Here is a 20,434-nt window from a genome sequence, read left to right as displayed (position 1 = left end):
GAATCAAAGAATTTGTTAAAAAGATAGGAATAACTGGCACAGTGATCATAATACAAATCCAATAATTCAAAAAACTTGACCAGAACATCACTCATTTAGGAAATGATATCACATTGTACTAAAACTTTGAATCAATGTGTTTAAACACTAGACAGTTTGAACTTGTCATGGGCCTCGTACGCAATAATACACTACAACAAGATGAAAAGTTCAAGCCCAATGAATTACTTTGCTGTCATCTTTTATTAAGAAATAGGATTTGCTGTTATCTTATCTTATCTTTTGTTTTGTTGTTACAACTTTCCATTTTGTTGTAGTATATTATTGTGTCTAAGGGGCCCATGTCAGAACTCAATACAGTTTAGCGTATCCATGAATTGAATGGGTAAAATAAAGAACCACAGACTATCCTAGAGGTTATTCTTTCCAAATTCCTCCGTCAATAAGAATAATACTCAATGAGTGGAAGGTGCCACCAATAGCATGCAGTAAAATATAGAAAAAAAGCACCTGAAAGCCATGTTCCGTGTTGTTAACTCCATAATAAAGACCGGCAACCTGTGCATCATATGCTGACACAAGCCAGAAAAACAAAACATTGGCTTCATGATCTTGGACTTGACACGAGGGAAGATGTCAAAGGGAGAACTAGCATCCAATGCATGAAGAAATACATGCATGAAGAAATACAGTATGCATTTGGGTTTCTTATAGTCACAAGCAGTTTAATGAATTAAGGTCGCGCCCATTTAATTCTCAGCAATCAGAAACTTACCATATTCATTTAGGTAGTCCATCAATAAACGTGTAAATATTTCCGTAAGGACTTCTGCTTCAGGGGAACTTCCAGAAAAGGGACAGTTGAAATCAATCTTGAGGTATGCCTTAGGAGTGGCAAATGCTGTATCTGGCTTGTACCACAACCTTGAGTGTGTTGTTTCCCTCAAAAGAACTGGCAACTTTATCTGTTACAGTGATTGGATCAACCAGGAACATAAAAAATTCAGTGTAAATGCCAAATAACTCAAGAATCTCTTAATGTCATCTTGTGAAGCTATATGTTAACATACCTGCTCAGAGACAGTTTTAAGTGACAAATCCGTTGGAATAAATATATTAGGGCAAGGCAGATGAAGATTTTCTTTAGGAGCTCTGTTAATCCATAGCTGCAAATCAAAACAGATGGAACACCTCAAGTGAAACACACTACAAAGATAGAAGAAAAGAATGCTTCATAACATAAACAAATACCAACCTCCACAGTTGATCCAGCCAATCGCTCCACGGTATATGCAGTTCCATACCAAGGCTCTATTGAATCTGTGAATCCTTCAAACTTTGTCGACTCCCAAAATATTCTATATGAATAAATCACCGTTAAAGTAAAAAAAAGTAAATGATCCATCATAAATTCAAAGCAAGAGAACATTTAAAATTAAGTATTTTATCACAATGAGACATCTAAATATATTTGAACATGCAAGATTCCAAGCTTCTAGTCCAAGCAGAGGGATGGCGCAGAGGAAAACATTTGTTTACGATTTGAAAATGTATACAATTGGAACGCTCGTCAAATCTTTCCTTTTATTCCTACTCTCTTCTTTTTTTGTTACCTGTGGCCACTCCTCTAACACGGAATGGAATAGAGTCTGAGATGATACTGTATTCAGTCGAGATAGAATAGATTCATTGGTACCACATGCATTTTATTACAGAAGTTAAAAGTAACAAAGTTCCACAAAAAAATACTGATGCAGCTTATAAACAACTATATGAACTGGCAAATAACTCGAAAACTCACCTAACATTATATGGGCTGAGCTCCTTCAATGCCGACTGAATAATATCCGGATTGAACTTTGACGGTAAAGAAGATCCGACCAGCCAATCTTTTGAAGGATAAAACTGATACATTTTTTAAAAGGTTGACATGGAAAGGTAAACATTTGGATGAGAGAGAGAGAAAGAAAGAAATTCTACAAATAAACCATAATTCCAAACTAATTCAGAAGCTGCATTAATATAGCGAATTTCTAATATCAAACCCCATAGTTTCATAATCTTTTCATGCATAGTAGAAAAGGGATTATTATCAAGTATCATGTTAAGGTTTTGTTTATCGCAAAAAAATTCTTCATAAATTGTTGTTCCTTCAATCATACATATATATATATATATGTGTGTGTGTGTGTGTGTGTGTGTGTGTGTGTGTGTGTGTAACAAAAATACTTTTCTAGTTATTAATTAGAATCTAATGTTTTAAATACTGTCCAAAAATAAATAAATGGTTTATCGCAAAATATTGGCAATTAACTGTGCAAGCATATATAAAGATGATTTGAGCTACCTGCATGTTAAATGCAACATTAACCACATAATCTATAGGACGGATCTTGTCCTGATAATGGAAGGCAGTCGCACAAATGGCTGCAAGCTTCATTAACAAGTTATAATGGAAGATGTTAGAATTTCAGACAAACAATGTAAAAAGAACATGCTTACCAAATCAGTATGGAGGTAGTAGCATTTTAAAAAATGGAGACATCAAATGCGTTAAGAAAACTACTTTCATGCAAGGATACCTACGCTCTAGTAAATAAAAGAGAATAGCAAGACATATCATGATCATATTTCATAACCGAATATTGTATGCCTCCAAAATAATGAAATTTCTCAGTGTAAGCTTAATTTGGAATCGGCTCTTCCAAAAGATATTATTTCATGTAAACCCAAACAAATATCTTTGAAATACAAAGAAAAGGAAATTTAACTATCTATCAAGATAGCTAAGAGTTTGCTAATAAAGGAGCAGTGTACAGGTACGTCAGAAGGAATGAGATGGTCAACAGGAACATTGACTACATTCCCTAAATGTAGTTCACTAAATGTGCTCCCATGGCCGTATGGGACAAATTTTTTATATGTATGATAGCTTTCCTTTTCACAACACCAGTCAAGAAACAAAAGGACCATAGAAACTATAATTATCAGATTTGGGATCTGTTCCGCATAAATTGATTGGCGATGTATATTTTTTATAAATTCACAGTTCATGATTCAAGCAAAGTGATAATTCAGATGTCGATTCAAGCAATACAGAAAACCATGTTTTTCAGCACTGTTTTGACTGAGTGCATCACGAGCTTATAAGGAAAAACATAATATATTGGTGGTAAGGTAGAAAGAAGACAGTTTAATGAAGAAGTAAAAGAAATCATCAGTGTTACCTCATCAAATATCCACTTGCAGGGTTCAGACCGCTGCAAGAGATGAATATACTCGAATAATAGAGCCACGATATCCTCAAAATGCTCTGATATAACATAAAATTTTGAAAAATGCACGATGGTAAGAAGAATAAAAACACATACCCAAACCTTAAAAAAGCCTAATTCCATCCATCTGAAAGCAAAAGGATAAAAAAATGAGAAGAAAATAACATCACTTACTGTGGCCAGCGTCAGTCAAATCAATAACCACTTTGAAAAAAGAGAAGTCATAAGTCCAATCTGATTCACCGGCAGATAAACTTGTAACCCAGCCTGCACAAATCATGGATGAAATAACTGTAGCCTCTGAAAACAAAGAATTCATTAACTTTCCACTATATGATGCCACACCAAGAACAGCGATTCTCCTGAACTATGTAATCCATCACATTGGGTTGTTAATTCATTTTCTATTTTTCATCCTATCATCTAAAGAACATGTCGATTAATGTTGTGTTTTTTGTGATGCCATCATGGGAACGAAATATCATATTCATTAGCATTTTCCATCAAATTATGCATAAAAATATAAGACATTGTATACCTGTTCATGGAAAAAGAAACATTGTATTCATGTGCATTTTCCATCAAATTATGCAGAAAATGTAAGACAATGTATACAACTAGAAAAGCATCCAAAGGCAGTAGAGATGAATGACAACATCAGAGTTGGTTAGAATTTACACTATATAGCACGGACACCTTAAAAAAATTCTGAAGTATTGGACATGGATACGACATGCACGCGGATGTGGCAAAATCCGTGTTGCTGACTTTTTTACAGATGACCAGTCGGACAAGGTGAGGACACGCTGCAGACACGTTTCGCCTTCGGATCAATGCTCTGAAGATGCACGTTGTATATATTTACATAAATATGTATACATATTACTACTATATATTTATATAAATATTTATATCTCTACAATTTTTTATTTTTAATACTAAATATATATATATATATATATATATATATAATATTTATACATTTTTTTAATAATTGTCGTATCCTAGCCATGTAGTATCTTATATTTTCAAAATTCAACATAGAATTTAAATTATCTGAAACTGAACTAAGAATTCAACATAATGCAGAACAGTGGCACATTAAGGTAAGGGAAGTTCCATATAATTATCGTCAATAATTACATGAAAATATACTTTTCAAAATTGGACTTAATTGCTAAATATTCATTTTACTGTTGGTGGTAAAAAAAGCCAATCCAACTCAAGAATACTGTTCAAAGAGCCAAGTCCTCTAACGGCTATAAATTAGACAATAGCGTGGCATCTCCTTCATTTTACAGTTACATATATATCTAAGCACATCAAGACATGAAACATGTTTCCAAAAATTAATTTTGAAACCAGAAAGTAGGCAAGCAGTGGAATTGAGGACTCTGCATAGTAAGAAAGTTCAACACCCACCCAACTTTTTCAGCACGTAAAACAAAGATCCTTCTCCTTCATGGCCAATCAAATGACCCAGATACCTGCTCGGCCCTTCCTTGTAATAACGAATTCCAGGAGTCAATGGCCATACAAATCTCAACTTGTGACCTTGTTTAATTGGGACAGCTTTGACAATAATCTATTAAAAATATTCAGATTGAGGGAACCAACATCAGTATCTTACTTTCACTTTTTTAAAACTTTTTTCATATCAATGGTGAAATGAAGCAGCTAAAATGTGTTTTGCACCATAATAACTCCTTAATCTAACTCAAAGCATATAAGAAAAGATTTATTACCTGAAGATTTTCTGAATCACAAGGCTGACCAGTAAAATTGACACAACCTAAATCTGTATTTCGTATTTTCTCAAACTTGTTCTTCACCAGGCTTTCAGATTTATCAAGGTCATCTGATATTCATATGAATAAGTTGTAATCATATAACACCAAGGTCAATAACATCTGTAATAGATCCTAATCATTACCTTTAGCATATATTACCAGATGCATGCGATTGGCTGAATAATTTTCGTTATAAAATTGGAGAAGCTTCTGCCTGGTATCCAACCCTCTCTCTTTTGGTCGGACCTCCAATGTATCCCAGTTCCCTATCAACACACAAAGGATACACAGAGTAGATAAGGGAACAACATTTCGGAACAAACCAATGCATCTCATTTTACAACCAACAGACATTCCCAACATATCATGGATCATCAACACAAAATTGTACAAGTAATTCTATATGAGAAAATAACCCAGTACAATGAGGTTTTTAGCAATACGTGTAATCAAGAATTCATAAGCTGTATTGAGTAATTGAAACCGAAAAAAGCCCTAGAGAGAGAATTTTTTAAAAATGCTCTCTCCATCCTTTGTTCTCTTTTCAAACGGTCTTAACCTTTCACCTTTCATCTTCCATCGAGGTTCCTTCTCCGACGACCGCTTCTAATTATTCCGACGTCACCGTCGGCCGGTCGTCGGTTTCACCTTCTCATCAGTTTCGTTAGTTTTAGCCAGAGATTTCTCGATCCTTCTCGTTGTTTAGGTTTTGTCCAGTTTTTCTTCGGGCCTTGGCGCGTTAGTTTTCTTCGGTATTGATATGGCTGTGAGCAACAACAGATATCGTCGGTTTGTTTTAACGGAAAATAGGGTACCAAACAGGGATGAAACGATTAAGATTGAATTTAAAATCTTTACTCTAAGGTTGGGGATTGAAGGCCGGTCGATATGGTGGTCTGAGAAAACCAGGACTTCATGCTACATGTTGGATTTCGATTGCGAGGAGGCGCGCTGGATTAGCCTTAGGATTAAGGATTACATTGCATCACCCCATGCAGGCTCGGTATTTCATCGCTTTAGAGGCAGAAACACAGTATTTACAATCCAGAGTTTTGCCAACAAACGTGGAAGATTTCTAGAATTGTCCAAATACAACAAGCAGGGCACGAACCACACTACAATTGTGCCTAGTGGATTCAATTCAGAGGGGTGGATTAAAATATCAAGTGCAATGGATAAGCTGATGACAAGGGGGTCAACAGAAGAGGAGATTACAGCAAAACAATTTAAACGGTGCAGCCCCGTTGAAGACAGATGAGAGTTCTTTGGTGCGGAAATTTAATGGTGGGACGATGCTACTTCCGGAAACTCGTGACAAGACCAGTGTTCAGAAGAAATGGAACGACACCATAGTAGTCACCAGAGGCAGAGTAAATTCTTCATGGGAGCTAATCGAAGAAGTTCTCCTGAAGGTTACAAACAGAAAAGTTGAACTCTTCCCGTTTCAATCAAACAAAGCCTTATGGTGGCCTCTCAATGCGGCTGAATATTCTTTCTACATCAATTTGAAAAGAGGATTCTTTGATTTTGGTGTGACTTTGTTATTTGAACGGTGGTCATCAGATATCAACACGATGGATCCGGTGGAAAATTGCTGTAATAGTTGGATATGGATTTGTGGACTACCTTGGGAACTTTGGTCACCGGCTACGTTCAAAATTATTGGCGAGCATTGTGGGGGCCTACTGGCAATTAGTGCTGACACCCTTCATTTCCGAGTGCTTGGAGCAGCGAAGATCAAGGTGAAGGGAACTGATGGAGGTTTTATTCACACCAAGATGATTATTCCACTGGAAGGGAGAAGTACCGAGATCAAAATTAGGGTCGAAACTTTTGATCCTAATGGGTACGAGCAGTATGTTCGGCAGATTTAGGCACAAGTCGTAGTGAATGGAAAGAAAATATTGGCGGGGTGGGGAAACAACAATCTTTATAGGACACTATCGGAGAAGGATGAATCAATTAGCAAATCTAATAAAGGAAAATCGGTTCTCGAGGTACTACCTGTCCAAGAAACAAACATGGCAGATGACAGAGTTGGAGTTGAATCAAGGTGCTCGGGAGAAAAAAATGGATGAGAAACAGGGGTCCATAATATCAAAAGATCAACCAAAGAGTCCAGCAGGGAGGAGTGCGGCCCCGATACATCAAATTGAGAAAAATGTATTGAAGATCTTGAGGAAAATCGATCCAAAAGAAACAGAAAAATTCAGAAGCTCTTCTATAGAATCTATGAACAGCAAGCAGGACGATGTCCAAGATAATAGGGTGGGCCTCGACAGAAACAGCAAAATTATGACAAAATTTGGGAAGACCTACAGTAGAAGAACTAAAAAATTTGTTGAAGGAGGAAATGAAGAGCAAGCCAAACGGGGAAATGAAGATAACAACATTCTCAACAGGGGGATCTGGAGGAATTCAGGGGTTGTCGGTTCGGAAGATTTCGAGGAAACGGAGTTTGATGATTCTCAAGATGATTTGCTAGAAGTGGGGTTTGAGTCCTCGGATTCTGATAGCATCGATTTCCTCAGCTCTGATAACTTAGCAACATCTGAAGAAGAAGAAGCAGCTATGGACTGGTTGTTCTCACCAGAAAAAGGAAAAAAATAAAATCACAAATGCCATTCTAACGGAAAATATGAAACCTTTTGTGGGACATGCATTTAACGGTATTCAATCTTCCTTTCTTAATCATTCTTTCTCGTTAAATTGTATTCTACCGTCATCTTTTTCAGCACTGGGTCTGTCTAGTGGTTTCTTGGGGGGGGGAGAGGGGGTTAGGAAGGATTGATGAAAAGCAGGGTAAAGAGAGAGGTATTCAAACAGGGAAGGTGGTGGAGGAAAAGAATTGTGTTGAAAGACAGGTGGCGGGTAGTGATCCAGTGGGCAAATGTGGAGAAGGGAACAAGATTTCGAATGATAGTTTGAAGAGGGAAATGTATAGATTACAAAGTGGAATCAACTATGAGTGAGGTTCATCTTCGAAGGGCCCCAGTGTGTTCATATGAAAATTTGTTCTTGGAATATAAGAGGTGGAGGGATAGTGAGAAGAAGACAATTGGTTAGGACGATCAGTCTTAACGAAAAACCAGACATTGTGGCTCTTTTGGAAACTAAAAGAGAAAAGGTGGAAAGAAAATTCGTTGCAAGCGTTTGGAAGTCAAGTTTTGTCGATTGGGTTTGTCTGCCATCAGTTGGAAGTTCTGAAGGAATTCTTGTGATGTGGGATCCCCGAGCGGTGTTAGTCAAGAATAATTTGATTGGGGAATTCTCGGTGTCGATTGAGATTAGTTGGAAAGATGAGACAACTTGGTGGTTTTCAGCAATTTACGGACCAGTTAAGCCGAGATTGAGAGAATTATTTTGGGGCGAGTTTTTTATTTTTGATAGGAAACTAAATTTATTAAAATATTATGAAATTACAATATGAGCGTGGATGAGCATTCCACGACAACAGTACAGCTACATCAACTCGAAAGTACCCCGTCGTTACAAGGAAACACTGATTTCATGACCAAATAAATTTGAAGTCCCTCAATAAATCTGAAATGCACAAGTGGTCGAACTTTTGCAAGGTAGTTGTCCAAGTTGCGACTCTCAATTTGATGTTTTCCCATAATTTGTCAACAGATTCTGCTGTTTCTTCAAAAATTCTTCGATTTCTCTCCAACCATATCGACCAATATATGCCGTGAACGATCATGTACCAGAAATCGCTGTTTTTTTTGTTGAATGAGCCTCCTGAATTCCAATGAAAGAGATCTTTAGCATGCCGCGGCATAACCCATTGTATCCCCAGCTCGTTGCAAACTTTAGCCCAAATCGTTGTAGTGAAGGAGCAGTGTAGAAGTATATGATCTTGATTCTCCTCGTGCTGTCGACATAAGCAACACCACTGCGGTCTTAAAACACGAGTCTTCCACCTTCTTTGCACTGAATCACACGTAGGCAACTTCCCCAAGGCGACGATCTACGAGAAAATCTTAATCTTGTGTGGGACAGAAACTTTCCAGATGGTATTACAGAAATCGAACAATGAGAAGGTGGAGAAAGGGAAGAATGAGCAATAAAAAGAGCTAACAGAGAACAAACCTGAAGGGTCCCCCCTCCAAACTCTAACATCCTTCGTACCCCTCTCCAGTCTGACCCTGTCTAATACTCGAAGCAAGTTAGTGAACTCTAGAACCTCAACCTCACTAAGATCTCTTCTAAATCTGACATCCCAAATGGTGGAAAGACTATCCCCACTATTGACAACATCAATGAAATGACGAATGGGTTCATTGGTAGAAGTACAAATACGAAACAAAGATGGAAATCTTAATTTAAATGACGTATCTCCCTCCCAGACATCCTCCCAGAACCGAATGATATTCCCCTGTTTAGGCACCCCCCTGATAAGTTGATGAAAAGCCAGGTAAGACCGAGAAATACACTTCCAAGGACTTCTAAATGTCGCCTTCTCCGCCAACCCCAAGTCCCACTTGTTTTCCTGTATGCCATATAAACTCTGAATAATTTTTTTTCCACAAAGACCCCGTTTCCACTGAGCTTCTCCATCACCATTTGCCAAGAAGAGCCTTATTCCTGAGAGTAACATTCCCCAATCCCAAACCTCCTTTTTCCTTTGGTTTACACACTTGTTTCCATCCGACGACATGACAATGGTTTTCCCCGTCACCACCATCCCACAAAAAATCTCTCATAGTTTTTTCCATTTTACTGGCAACATTTACCGGCACATTGAAAAGGGACATGAAATAGGACGGCATCGCACTTAGCACGGCCTTTATCAAAGTTAGACGGCCTCCTCTCGATAGAAAAGCTTTTTCCAAGTCGCTAATTTCTTTGACATCTTCGAGAGGACGGGTTCCCAGAACTCCTTCTTAGTTGGATTACCTCCCAGCGGTAGCCCAAGATAATTAATAGGCCAGCTATTTTTTTTGCGCCCAACACGTTCTGCCAACTCTTCCACTTCCTCTTCCAAGCAATTCAATCCAAGCACAACACTTTTGCCCAAATTTATTTTCAACCCAGAGTAGTTGCCGAACATTTTTATAATGTTCATTATCGCCATCACATCGCTTATTGATTTCGCAAAGAAAAGAATATCATGATACAAGAGTTGGAACTTTTCGATATTCTCGGGGGGATGGAGAAATTTGTTCCCCAATTTTAGAGAAAAGGTGCTTCCAAGAATTACTTCAGACCATTCTCCTATTTTTCTTGATTCCGCTAAGTTGAGATGGGGTCCAGCTCCCTTCAGATTCGAGAATGCATGGTTGTCACACAGAAACTTCAAAGAGTTAGTAAAGACATGGTGGGACAAGGGGGGGATCTAGGGGTGGGAAGGATACGAATTTATGGAGAAACTGAAAATGATTAAAACAGATGTGTCCAAATGGAACAGAGAGGTGTTTGGCGACGTGGGAGTCAAAATCAAAGAGTTGAGTAACAAGATTAAGCTGTTGGATGAGATGGAGACATGTGGTTTTTGGTCGGAAGAGCTCGAGAATTTGATTAGGAAATCGGAGGGTGTAGGGGAGAGTTTGGATGAGGTGGGGAGGGGTTTTAATGGGCTGGATTGGACTCCTATACAGAGGGGTGAGGCGGAGGAATTGGAAAAACCATTTGAGGAGGAGGAAATAAAAAAGGCAGTGTTTAATTGTGATGGCTCAAAAGCGCCGGGGCCGGATGGTTTCACAATGGCTTTCTTTCAAAATAATTGGGATACAATGCGAATGGATTTGGTAAAGGTGTTCGCTGAATTTTTCGCCGATGGGATTGTAAATGGAATTACAAATGAAACATATATCTGTCTCATACCAAAGAAAAACGATGCGCGGAAAGTTAAAGATTTTAGACCAATCAGTTTGATCAAGAGCATGTATAAGATATTGGCTAAAGTCTTGAGAACTAGACTAAAGAAAGTTTTGTGTAATGCCATCGCAGAGAACCAGTGTGCTTTTATTCAAGGTAGACAGATACTGGGTTGCTGCCTAATCTCAAATGAGTTAGTGGAAGAGTATCGACGGAAGAAAAAGAAAGGATGGGTGCTCAAAATAGACTTGGAAAAGGTATATGACAATGTATATTGGAGTTTTCTGGACTTCGTGTTAAGTAGTAAAGGATTTGGCGAGAGGTGGAGGAAGTGGATCAGGGGATGTGTATCAAATGTATCTTTCTCGATTTTCATAAATGGAAGACCGTGTGGGAAAATAAAAGGGGAGAGAGGATTAAGATAATGAGATCCATTATCGCCATTCCTATTCAATCTAGTAGTCGATGTGTTGGGAAGGATGATGGATAAGGCAAGGGCAGTTAATGAAGTTATGGGGCTCGAAGTTGGGAGAGATAAAATTCACATTTACAGTTTGCTGATGATATTCTGTTCTTTGTAAAATCGCAAGAAGATGTGTTGGCAATTGTGAATATAGTAAATCTGTTTGGTAATAAGTCAGGGTTGAAAATAAATTTCGGAAAATCTGTAGTGCTGGGATTGAACTGCTCGGAAGAGGAGGTCGATGATTTGACAAACACAATTGGGTGCAATAAAGAGAGGTGACCTATTAAGTACTTTGGGGTACCGTTGGGAGGCAACCCCATAAAAACTGAATTCTAGGAACCAGTGCTCTCGAAGATGTCCAAGAAATTAGCAAGTTGGAAAAAATCATTCTTATCACGAGGGGGTCGCCTTACTTTGATAAAGGCTGTGCTTGTGCGATGCCATCTTATTTCATGTCCCTTTTCAAAGTGCCAATAACGGTGACTAGTCGAATGGAAAAACTGATGAGGGATTTTTTGTGGGATGGTGAAGAAGGGGAGAAACATTGCCATGTGGTCGGATGGAAGCGGGTATGCAAACCAAAGGAAAAAAGAGGTTTGGGATTGTGGAATATTAGTCTCAGGAAAGGCTCTTCTTGGTAAATGGTGGTGGAGATGTTCTGTGGAAAAAGGGTCGTCGTGGAAAAAAGTCATGAAGAGTATATATGGGTTACAGGAAAATGGGTGGGACATGGGGTTGGCGGATAAGACGACTTACAGAAGTCCTTGGAAGTTTATTTCTCGATCTTACCGGGCTTTTCATCAACTTATTAGTGTGGTGCCTAGAGAGGGTAATTTAATTCAATTTTGGGAGGATGTTTGGGAGGGAGGTGTCTCTTTTAAAAGCAGATTCCTGTATTTGTTTCGTATCTGCATTTTAAAGAATAAACCTATTCGTCACTTCATAGAGGTCGTCAATAGGGGAGCTCTACTTTCGTTTGGGATGTGAGGTTTAGAAGAGATCTTAATGAGGGTGAGTCAATTGAGTTCACTATTTTGTTAGGAGTCTTATAGTCTGTCAGACTGCAATTGGGTATTGAGGATTTCAGAGTTTGGTTGGAAGATCCTTTGGGCTTTTTCTCTGTCAAATCTTTTTATGACTCTTTCTTCCCTATTTCTAATTTTCCTACATTCAATTATTACGATAACATCAGGAAAGTACAAGTCCCACAAAAGATTAAGATTTTCTCGTGGATTGTGGCATTGGGGAATCTGCCAACATGCGAATCGATGCAAAGAAGGTGGAAGGATTGCGTGCTAAGGCCACAATGGTGTTGCTTATGTCGAAAAAATGAGGAGAATCAAGATCATCTTCTTCTGCACTGCGAGTTCTCGAGAGGTATTTGGACTAATGTTCTCAAAGAGCTGGGATTTCAATGGGCTTTCCCGAGGCAAGCGAAAGAACTTTTCCTTTTAGATTCTATGTGTCCCATAGGGAACAAACTCAAAGAATTCTGGTATTTGACGGTTCAATGCATTTACTGGTCCTTATGGTTGGAAAGAAATAGCAGGATATTTGAAGATGTCTCGGAGTCCGTCGATCAAGTCTGAGATAAAATAAAATTCAGAGTGGCTACTTGGACGATCAACTTGCAAGTTTACAAACACTTGCACATTTCAGATCTTGTTAGGGATTGGAAATTTGTATGGTTGTGAGATGATTGTTATGATGTCGTTTTGATATGCATTTTACTTTTTGTTGTTTGTAACTTTCCAGCGGATTACTCATCCGCGTAAATGGTGTAACCTCTGATTATTATAATAAAGTTAGTTTTCTATCAAAAAACAAAGAATTCATAAGTTGTAACTCCCATTAGAATGTGAAAAAAAAACACTATATCATGTGTAATCATTGTCCTCTATTTCGACATCTGAATGGATCATGTTTACCTCACAGACACCAAGGTTATTTGTGAAAAACTCAACCACTGGGTACCAAACTTATGAGAGACAAGTACTAGCTACTTTTTTTTTATATAAGAAACGTTATTTTATTAATGATATGATAAGAACAAATTACATCAGTGGACTAGTGGTCCACTACATCATGAAGTACATATGACGAAGGTTAATGATACATAAAAGCCCAATCTCGCAATATATCTAATATCGAGACATTTTTGAATTCATCATGAGTGCCGATCCACATAGCTACTGTGATCTTGAATTTTTCCCAACAAAGTTCTCTAGGGAGCGGCTAGTTTGTTAAGCGTGGGAGAAAGGAATAAAATGAGCGGCGAGGGCTGTAGTGAGGCATACCAGAATTTTTTCATGTAAGGTCTAGCTTAGCTAGAGCAAGAGGGAAAAATTCCTCTCGAATGGAGCGAGGAGAGCATATTTCTCTGTCTTTTTCTATAATGTCAAATTTATCAATCAGTATAAACATAATTTTACTTCTCTTGATTCATAGTTCTTGATTCAGTGTTTCCTCTAATTGGGTTATCATTTGTGGCTGTAACAATTGGTCCGACCTCTCGACTCAAAAATAAGAGGGCAAGCGACATGGCTATTACTAAGAAAGATGAGAGATGGGAGGCAAGGGAGAATATAGTGATGTGCAAGGAGGAGGGAGATCAAACCTTCGAAGAGAAATTGGAATTTGTGCTACAAACTCTATGGGAGCTGAAGACGATGTTGAGAAAGCAAACCAAGCCTGTTGCAAGGAGCTTCAACGGAGTTTTCCAAATTGTCAGCAAAGATGAGACCCTCACCAATATTAAAAAATATGTCAACAACGTTGAAGAAGAAACCACCAGTTATGAAGAAAATAAGTGGAAACGAAGAGCAAAACATCAGCTCTAGAGAAGAAGCGAATATCAAAACCCAAAGTAAAAATAATGGGGAATTAGAATTGAAGAAGAGATGCACAACAAACACCCAAGGTAGAATTATGGAGTCCGTGAAATGAAGCATAAGCGGAAGGAACGATCTGCCTAATTGTGAAGGCAATACCGCAGAAGAAGACCTAGCCATGGGCGTGATGAAAAGAAGCATGCTATCGGGCGATTGGCTTTTCCTTAGATCTATGTAGCAATGATACTCCTAAATTTTTTTACCGATACACGTGTCGGATACAGCAAAATAGGGCACAAAAAGATCATTGAAGGGTGGGTAAGAGGAAATTACAGGAATCTGAGGTGATGGGATCTCCGACGAGAGGTAGCCAGTGGGCCGCCGACAGTTGGTCGTGGTGGTGGTGGTGGCACCATTAGCAACACAACTTCGAAGTATTCCGAGCATTAGAAAGTGAGGACAAGGGTAGATGAAAGGGCAAAATGGTTAGGTCAAGTGGGTTTTCATGTGTTGGGCTTGGATGGGTCTTTCAACCCAGCCATGTAATTGGTACGTCCAATGATCCCTAACAATTAGCATCGTTATAGTTTATCACACTGACATAAGCGAAGACGAGGAAGGAATGGTCAAGTCAACATTGCATAGATCCCTCAGTCGACGTATTACGAGGTTAAAGGAACAAGTGCAGGACCGAGTGCTCACCGTTTTACCAAAAACTATAGCTGGTGGTAATGGTGCAACTCAAATTTTTTAAACCGCACAACAGCCCAAGCACCACAGTTAATTCGCTCTACCAAGCAGGGACAATATTGTACCCAACAATCTCCCTCCCAATAATTACACTCCTTGCAATTAATGGGAATCGAACCCGTGAACTTGGCTCTGATACCAATTGTAGGACCGAGTGCTTACCGCTTTACCAAAAGTTTATAGTTGGTGGTAATGGTGCAACTCAAATCTTTTGAACTGCACAGCAGCTCAAGCACCACGGTTCAATCACTCTACCAAGCAGAGACAATTATTGCATCCAACAAGAAGGATTGTTGGTTCAGTGATATGGCTATTCTTTCACTCAGTAGAAGCAAGGGGCAACATACTTACTAGACTTCAATTAGTTACTTCGAAGGAGATAACGAGGGTTTGGAGTTCGAATAGTTATTTATTTTCTTTGAAGAGTATTTGGGAGAGTAAATGGGGGCAACAAATAGACAAAATGGGAAAAAAAGGCTCGAATAATGGCATATGGGGAATTAAATTGATAAAGTAGTTGGTGTGTGGGGCCAAGGGCAAAAGACCTGATTCTTGTTGATGTTGAACATGGAACCATGCAAGATATGGAGATTGTGGAGTTGTAGTATTCCTCTAACATCTTTATTTTCTTGAAAACACGTGTTACGGACCCAATAGTTGAAGGCCCAAATAGTGAGAATGAGAAGCCCATAATTAAAAATGCCTACACTAGGAAAAACATAAGTGGAATCTATGGAAAAATGCTGGAAAAAAAAGATCAACATTGCAATGTGGATTGGAACTCATCAAGATTTTAAGAATATTTCGATTTTAGATTTGATGAGAGATTGGAAATATGTGTATCATTAAAAGAGAACTTATATCATGTATTTCTTGATGTCAGTGGACCACTAGTCCACTCATGAACCTTGTTTTTAGTTATTATTAATAAAATATTGTTTCTTATAAAAAAAAAAGTATTTGTATTTCATCGTGTTTGTAATGTTCATTCCAATTCCTTAGTGTTATATAAATACGGCAAGGATTTTCTTCTGTTAAAATTGTGGCTAGAAACAATCAAACCTAACAATACGTTTCGAGAAGAATAAAGGCTCTTGAATTTGAATCAAAATTGCACATTTATACTATGATTAAATCATTAGCTCGTGAGTACCTTGATTTTCTGTATCTTGGTACTATGTACTACAACCTTGGTTTTGAGTTAGTTATCTTTGACTATGATGTTGGATGGAACGATGATGAATTCATAGAAGATCAAGTTTCAAGTCTCAACCTTGAGGACAAGGCTGATTTTCAAGAGGGCGATATTGTTACCGTAAAAATAGTATTAAGCCCATCTATGAGGGTGGTGGTTAGAAGTGGAAATATGGTAAGGTTTTGGGAGGATAAGTGGTGGGGGTTTCTTCCTTTAAGGATTTTTATCCTATTTTATTCCAACTTTAATCGGTTCATAATGACACCATTCCTAATTTTGTCCAGATGAAGGAATATTCCTCCGGTTCTTCTATATCTTGGGACCTGCATCAGTGGAGAGATTTGAGGGATGTAAAGTTAACGAACTGAGTTCTTCGCTAGGAACTTTGGAGTGTCAGTTTGGTTGAGGGAGTTGAAGATACCGGAGTTTGGGATGGAGATCCTTAAGGAGTTTTCTCGGTCAAATCATCATGTGATGAGTCTTTCTTTCCAATTAAGGATTTTCCTTGCAGAAGCATGCAGCTTTAAATAAGTGAACTGATATTTTGTAGGTAAATAAAAATTAATTCGAGCCCAACCAATTTTGAAGCCCAATTAGCGAAGTTCATGGCTATTTAATGATAAAAAAATCCTATTGTCACTCATTTATGCAAGAATTTTTTATTAGAAAGTTCAGAAGTCATCTATGCAAACTTTTCCTGTAATCTTCCCCTTATGATGATGATAATGCCATAGTTGAGGAGGATGAAGAAGAACTTGATGATTTAGATGATATTATAATCTTCTACGCAAACTTTTACTCTAATTTCTTCTAAACTCATGACTCACTATTATTTTGGAAGATGATGTTGATGACATAGTTGAGGTAGATGAATAGGAATTTGATGTTTAGATATTTAAACCTTTTTGATTAATATACTATGAAATGATGACTTAATAATGAAAGTTTTTTTCCCTGGTTATGATTTATGTTGCATTATCTATTAATGAATTTTTATTTATAATATTTGTTATCTTTGTGAAAAATATTATTTTATGTAATATTATAAATAACTCACTTTATATATATTGAATTTTAAAATGACAAATGCGCTTTATTTCGATAAAGTGTGCGCTTCGCCTTGCGTCTCAGGCTCCAGGGTACCCTAACGCTTTAGCGCCGCCTAAATAACTATGAACTGCCTATTTTTTTTTTGAGATGATGCAAAAGAAATGGCCTTTGTGTGCTCTGTATTCTAAATGTTGTGCTTTTTGTTGGAAGGAGGTGGAGAATCGGGATCATATGCTTATTCAGTGTTCTTTCAATTTGGAATATTTTTTTTCTTTTTGATAAAAAACTATGATTTATTATAATAGAGATATAGTTTACAAAATCAGTGGACGAGCGATCCACAAAACATAACCGTAATAAAAAACAGCCATATCGCTAGCAACAAATAAATCTCCAATCCCTAACTAGGTCCGATATTAGCATATGCTGAAACTGCGGTAATGTTGAGCGTCTAACTCGTCACTCTGAATTTGATCTTGTACCATAGTTCCTCCCACGAATCCTCTTTGTCTCGGAAAATTCTACTGTTGCGTTCCATCCAGATTGACCAAAAAATGCACTGAACCACTAAGTACCAAAAATCCGTGAGACCCTTCCCCTTTAGGAATCCCGGTTCTATGAGCAACATGTCTTTCGATCTGCATGGAAAAGTCCATTGGAAGCCCAAATGCTGCATAACTCTGATCCATATGGTAGTCGTGAAAGAACAGTGTAGCAAGATGTGGTCCTGAGTTTCCCCACTTTTCTTGCATAAGCAACACCACTGAGGACTTAAAACTTTGCCCGGCCTTAGCACCGTGCCAATCAACTGATGACAAGTCGTGTGAGAACGAGAGATGAACTTCCAAGGGCTTCTCAATATCGATGTCTTGGCCAACCTTACATCCCACCCATTTTCTTCTTCCCCATAGATGCTTCCCAACACTTTTTTCCGCAAAGAGTCTTTTTCTACCGCGCATCTCCACCACCATTTACCTAAAAGAGCCTTATTCGTAAGCGAATGTTACCCAATCCAAGATCCTCCCCTGTCTTTCGGCTTGCAAACTTGTTCCCAACTAACAACATGGCAATGCGTCTCTCCATCGGCTCCATCCCATAGAAAATCCCTCATCAATTTTTCCATACACTTAGCCACTCGAATCGGTACCTTGAAAAGACACATATAGTAGTTGGCATTGCGCTTAGCACCGCTTTTATCATTGTCAAACGACCCCCTCTTGATAGAAACAACTTCTTCCAACTTGCAACTTTTTCGACATGTTTGACACCACAGGTGCCAAAATTTCCATTTTCTTCGGATTCCTTACCAACGGTGCTCCGAAGTACGTAATCGGCCACTGCTCTTTCTTGCACCCAATTAAGCCAATCATCCGAATAATTCAATCCCAAAACAACACTTTTATCAAAGTTAATCTTCATTCCAGATCTGCTGCAAAACAATTTTAAAAGTTCCACCACCTACAACATATGTCTCTCTGATTGGGTACGAAACAATGTATCATCCGCGAATTGAATGTGCGAAATTTCTATGTTATCCCTTCCAACCACAAGTCCTCTCACAACATTTGCCGCCTTGGCCTTATCCACCAACCGCTCCAACCCATCAATCACTAGATTAAAGAGGAAGGGGGATAAAGGGTCTCCTTGTCTGAGCCCTCATTCCCCTTTAAACTTCCCCCTCGGTTTTCCATTGATTAAAATCGAAAATGAAACATTTGAAACGCACCCGTTAATCCACTTCCTCCACTTCTCGCCAAACCCTTTCTTTTGGAGCACAAAATCTAAAAATCTCCAGTCGACATTGTCGTAGGCTTTTTCGAAATCAACTTTTAATATCAAACCTTTTTTCTTTTTCTTTCTATGCTCCTCTACAACTTCATTGGCAATGAGGCAACAATCCGTTATCTGCCTTCCTTTGATGAATGCACATTGATTTTCCGCAATTGTTTTGCTCATCACCGTTTTCAATCTATTTGTCAGAACTTTTGCCAAAATTTTATACAGACTCGTTATCAAGCTAATCGGTCTAAAATTTTTAATCTTCATCGCTTCTTTCTTCTTTGGTACAAGGCATATGTACGTTTCATTCGTAATTCCATTGACAATCCTCCCTCGAAGAATTCAGCGAACAACTTAGTAAGATCGGCTTTAATTGTTTCCCAATTCTTTTGATAGAAAGCCATTGTAAAACCATCCGGCCCCGGAGCTTTTGATCCATCACATTCCAACACTGCTCCTCTTATCTCTTCCTCCGAAAAAGGCATTTCCAGCTGTTCGGCATCTACCGAATCTATTGGATTCCACTATAACCCTTCGAGACCCAATCCTTCTCCTTCTGATTTTTTGTATAAATTTTTGTAGAAACCAACTATTTTGTTCTCAATCTCTTCTTCTTCTAAAATCATTGACCCATCCTCCAACTTTTTTTTTTGATAAGAAACTATTTTATTGAATTAGGAAACAGTTACAACATATGTGCGGCCGCAACAATGTTACAAAAAGACTTTTTTAAGGAACTGATGAAATAGAACAAAATACAATACTCAAGACCATACGAACTTCCAATCCCTAAATAACTCTGACACACTTAAATTAGTAATTTGAAACAAGTTGACAGTCCAAGTGGCGACCCTTAATTTTATTCTCTCCCGGACTTGATCATTTGACTAGGACACATCTTCAAAAATCCTTCTATTCCTTTCCAACCAAATGGTCCAGAACGTGCAATGGATGATGATAAACCAAAACTTTCTGAATTTTTTGTCGAACGGGTACCATGATTTGGCATGAAGTAGGTCAAAGGCTTGCCTAGGTACAGCCCATTGAATTCCTAGCTCTGTTAATACTTTGATCCAAATATCTCCCGCGAAAGAGCAATGTAAAAGTATATGATCTTGACTCTCCTCATGATTTCGACATAGGCAACACCACTGTGGTTTTAAAACACAGTTCTTCCATCTTCTTTGCACGAAGTCGCATGTCGGCAACTGTTGAAGAATATCGACGAAAAAAAAAGAAGGGATGGGTCCTCAAAATTCACTTGGAGAAAGCTTATGACAATGTCGATTGCAAATTTTTAGACTTCGCGATGCTTAAAAAAGGATTCGGTGACAGATGGAGGAGGTGGATAAGAGGTTGTGTTTCTAACGTGTGACTTTCTCTTTTTTTTTTATAAGAAACGATATATTATTGATATTAAAGTGTCAAATTACATTAGTGGACTAGTGGTCCACTAAATCAAGAAGTGCAAGTAATTC

The 20,434-nt window shown here is 38.2% G+C and overlaps 1 protein-coding gene across 1 annotated transcript in view; it reads right to left on the bottom strand.

Moving 5' to 3' along the window:
• LOC140804152 (insulin-degrading enzyme-like 1, peroxisomal) overlaps positions 1–20,434 on the bottom strand; it is a 55,426-nt gene that overhangs the window by 19,895 nt on the left and 15,097 nt on the right. Inside the window, exons 8-18 of the mRNA XM_073159986.1 lie at positions 5,209–5,331; positions 5,021–5,133; positions 4,698–4,860; positions 3,450–3,542; positions 3,228–3,313; positions 2,348–2,434; positions 1,802–1,905; positions 1,256–1,358; positions 1,071–1,166; positions 776–965; positions 511–572 (exon numbers count right to left, since the gene is read on the bottom strand). Coding sequence (XP_073016087.1) covers positions 511–572; positions 776–965; positions 1,071–1,166; positions 1,256–1,358; positions 1,802–1,905; positions 2,348–2,434; positions 3,228–3,313; positions 3,450–3,542; positions 4,698–4,860; positions 5,021–5,133; positions 5,209–5,331 — 1,220 coding nt within the window. The remainder of the gene's footprint in view (positions 1–510; positions 573–775; positions 966–1,070; positions 1,167–1,255; positions 1,359–1,801; positions 1,906–2,347; positions 2,435–3,227; positions 3,314–3,449; positions 3,543–4,697; positions 4,861–5,020; positions 5,134–5,208; positions 5,332–20,434) is intronic.

Source organism: Primulina eburnea, chromosome 11 (genome assembly GCF_022965805.1).
Source record: "Primulina eburnea isolate SZY01 chromosome 11, ASM2296580v1, whole genome shotgun sequence".
Taxonomy (NCBI): domain Eukaryota; kingdom Viridiplantae; phylum Streptophyta; class Magnoliopsida; order Lamiales; family Gesneriaceae; genus Primulina; species Primulina eburnea.
This window is presented reverse-complemented; position numbering and strand designations above follow the sequence as displayed.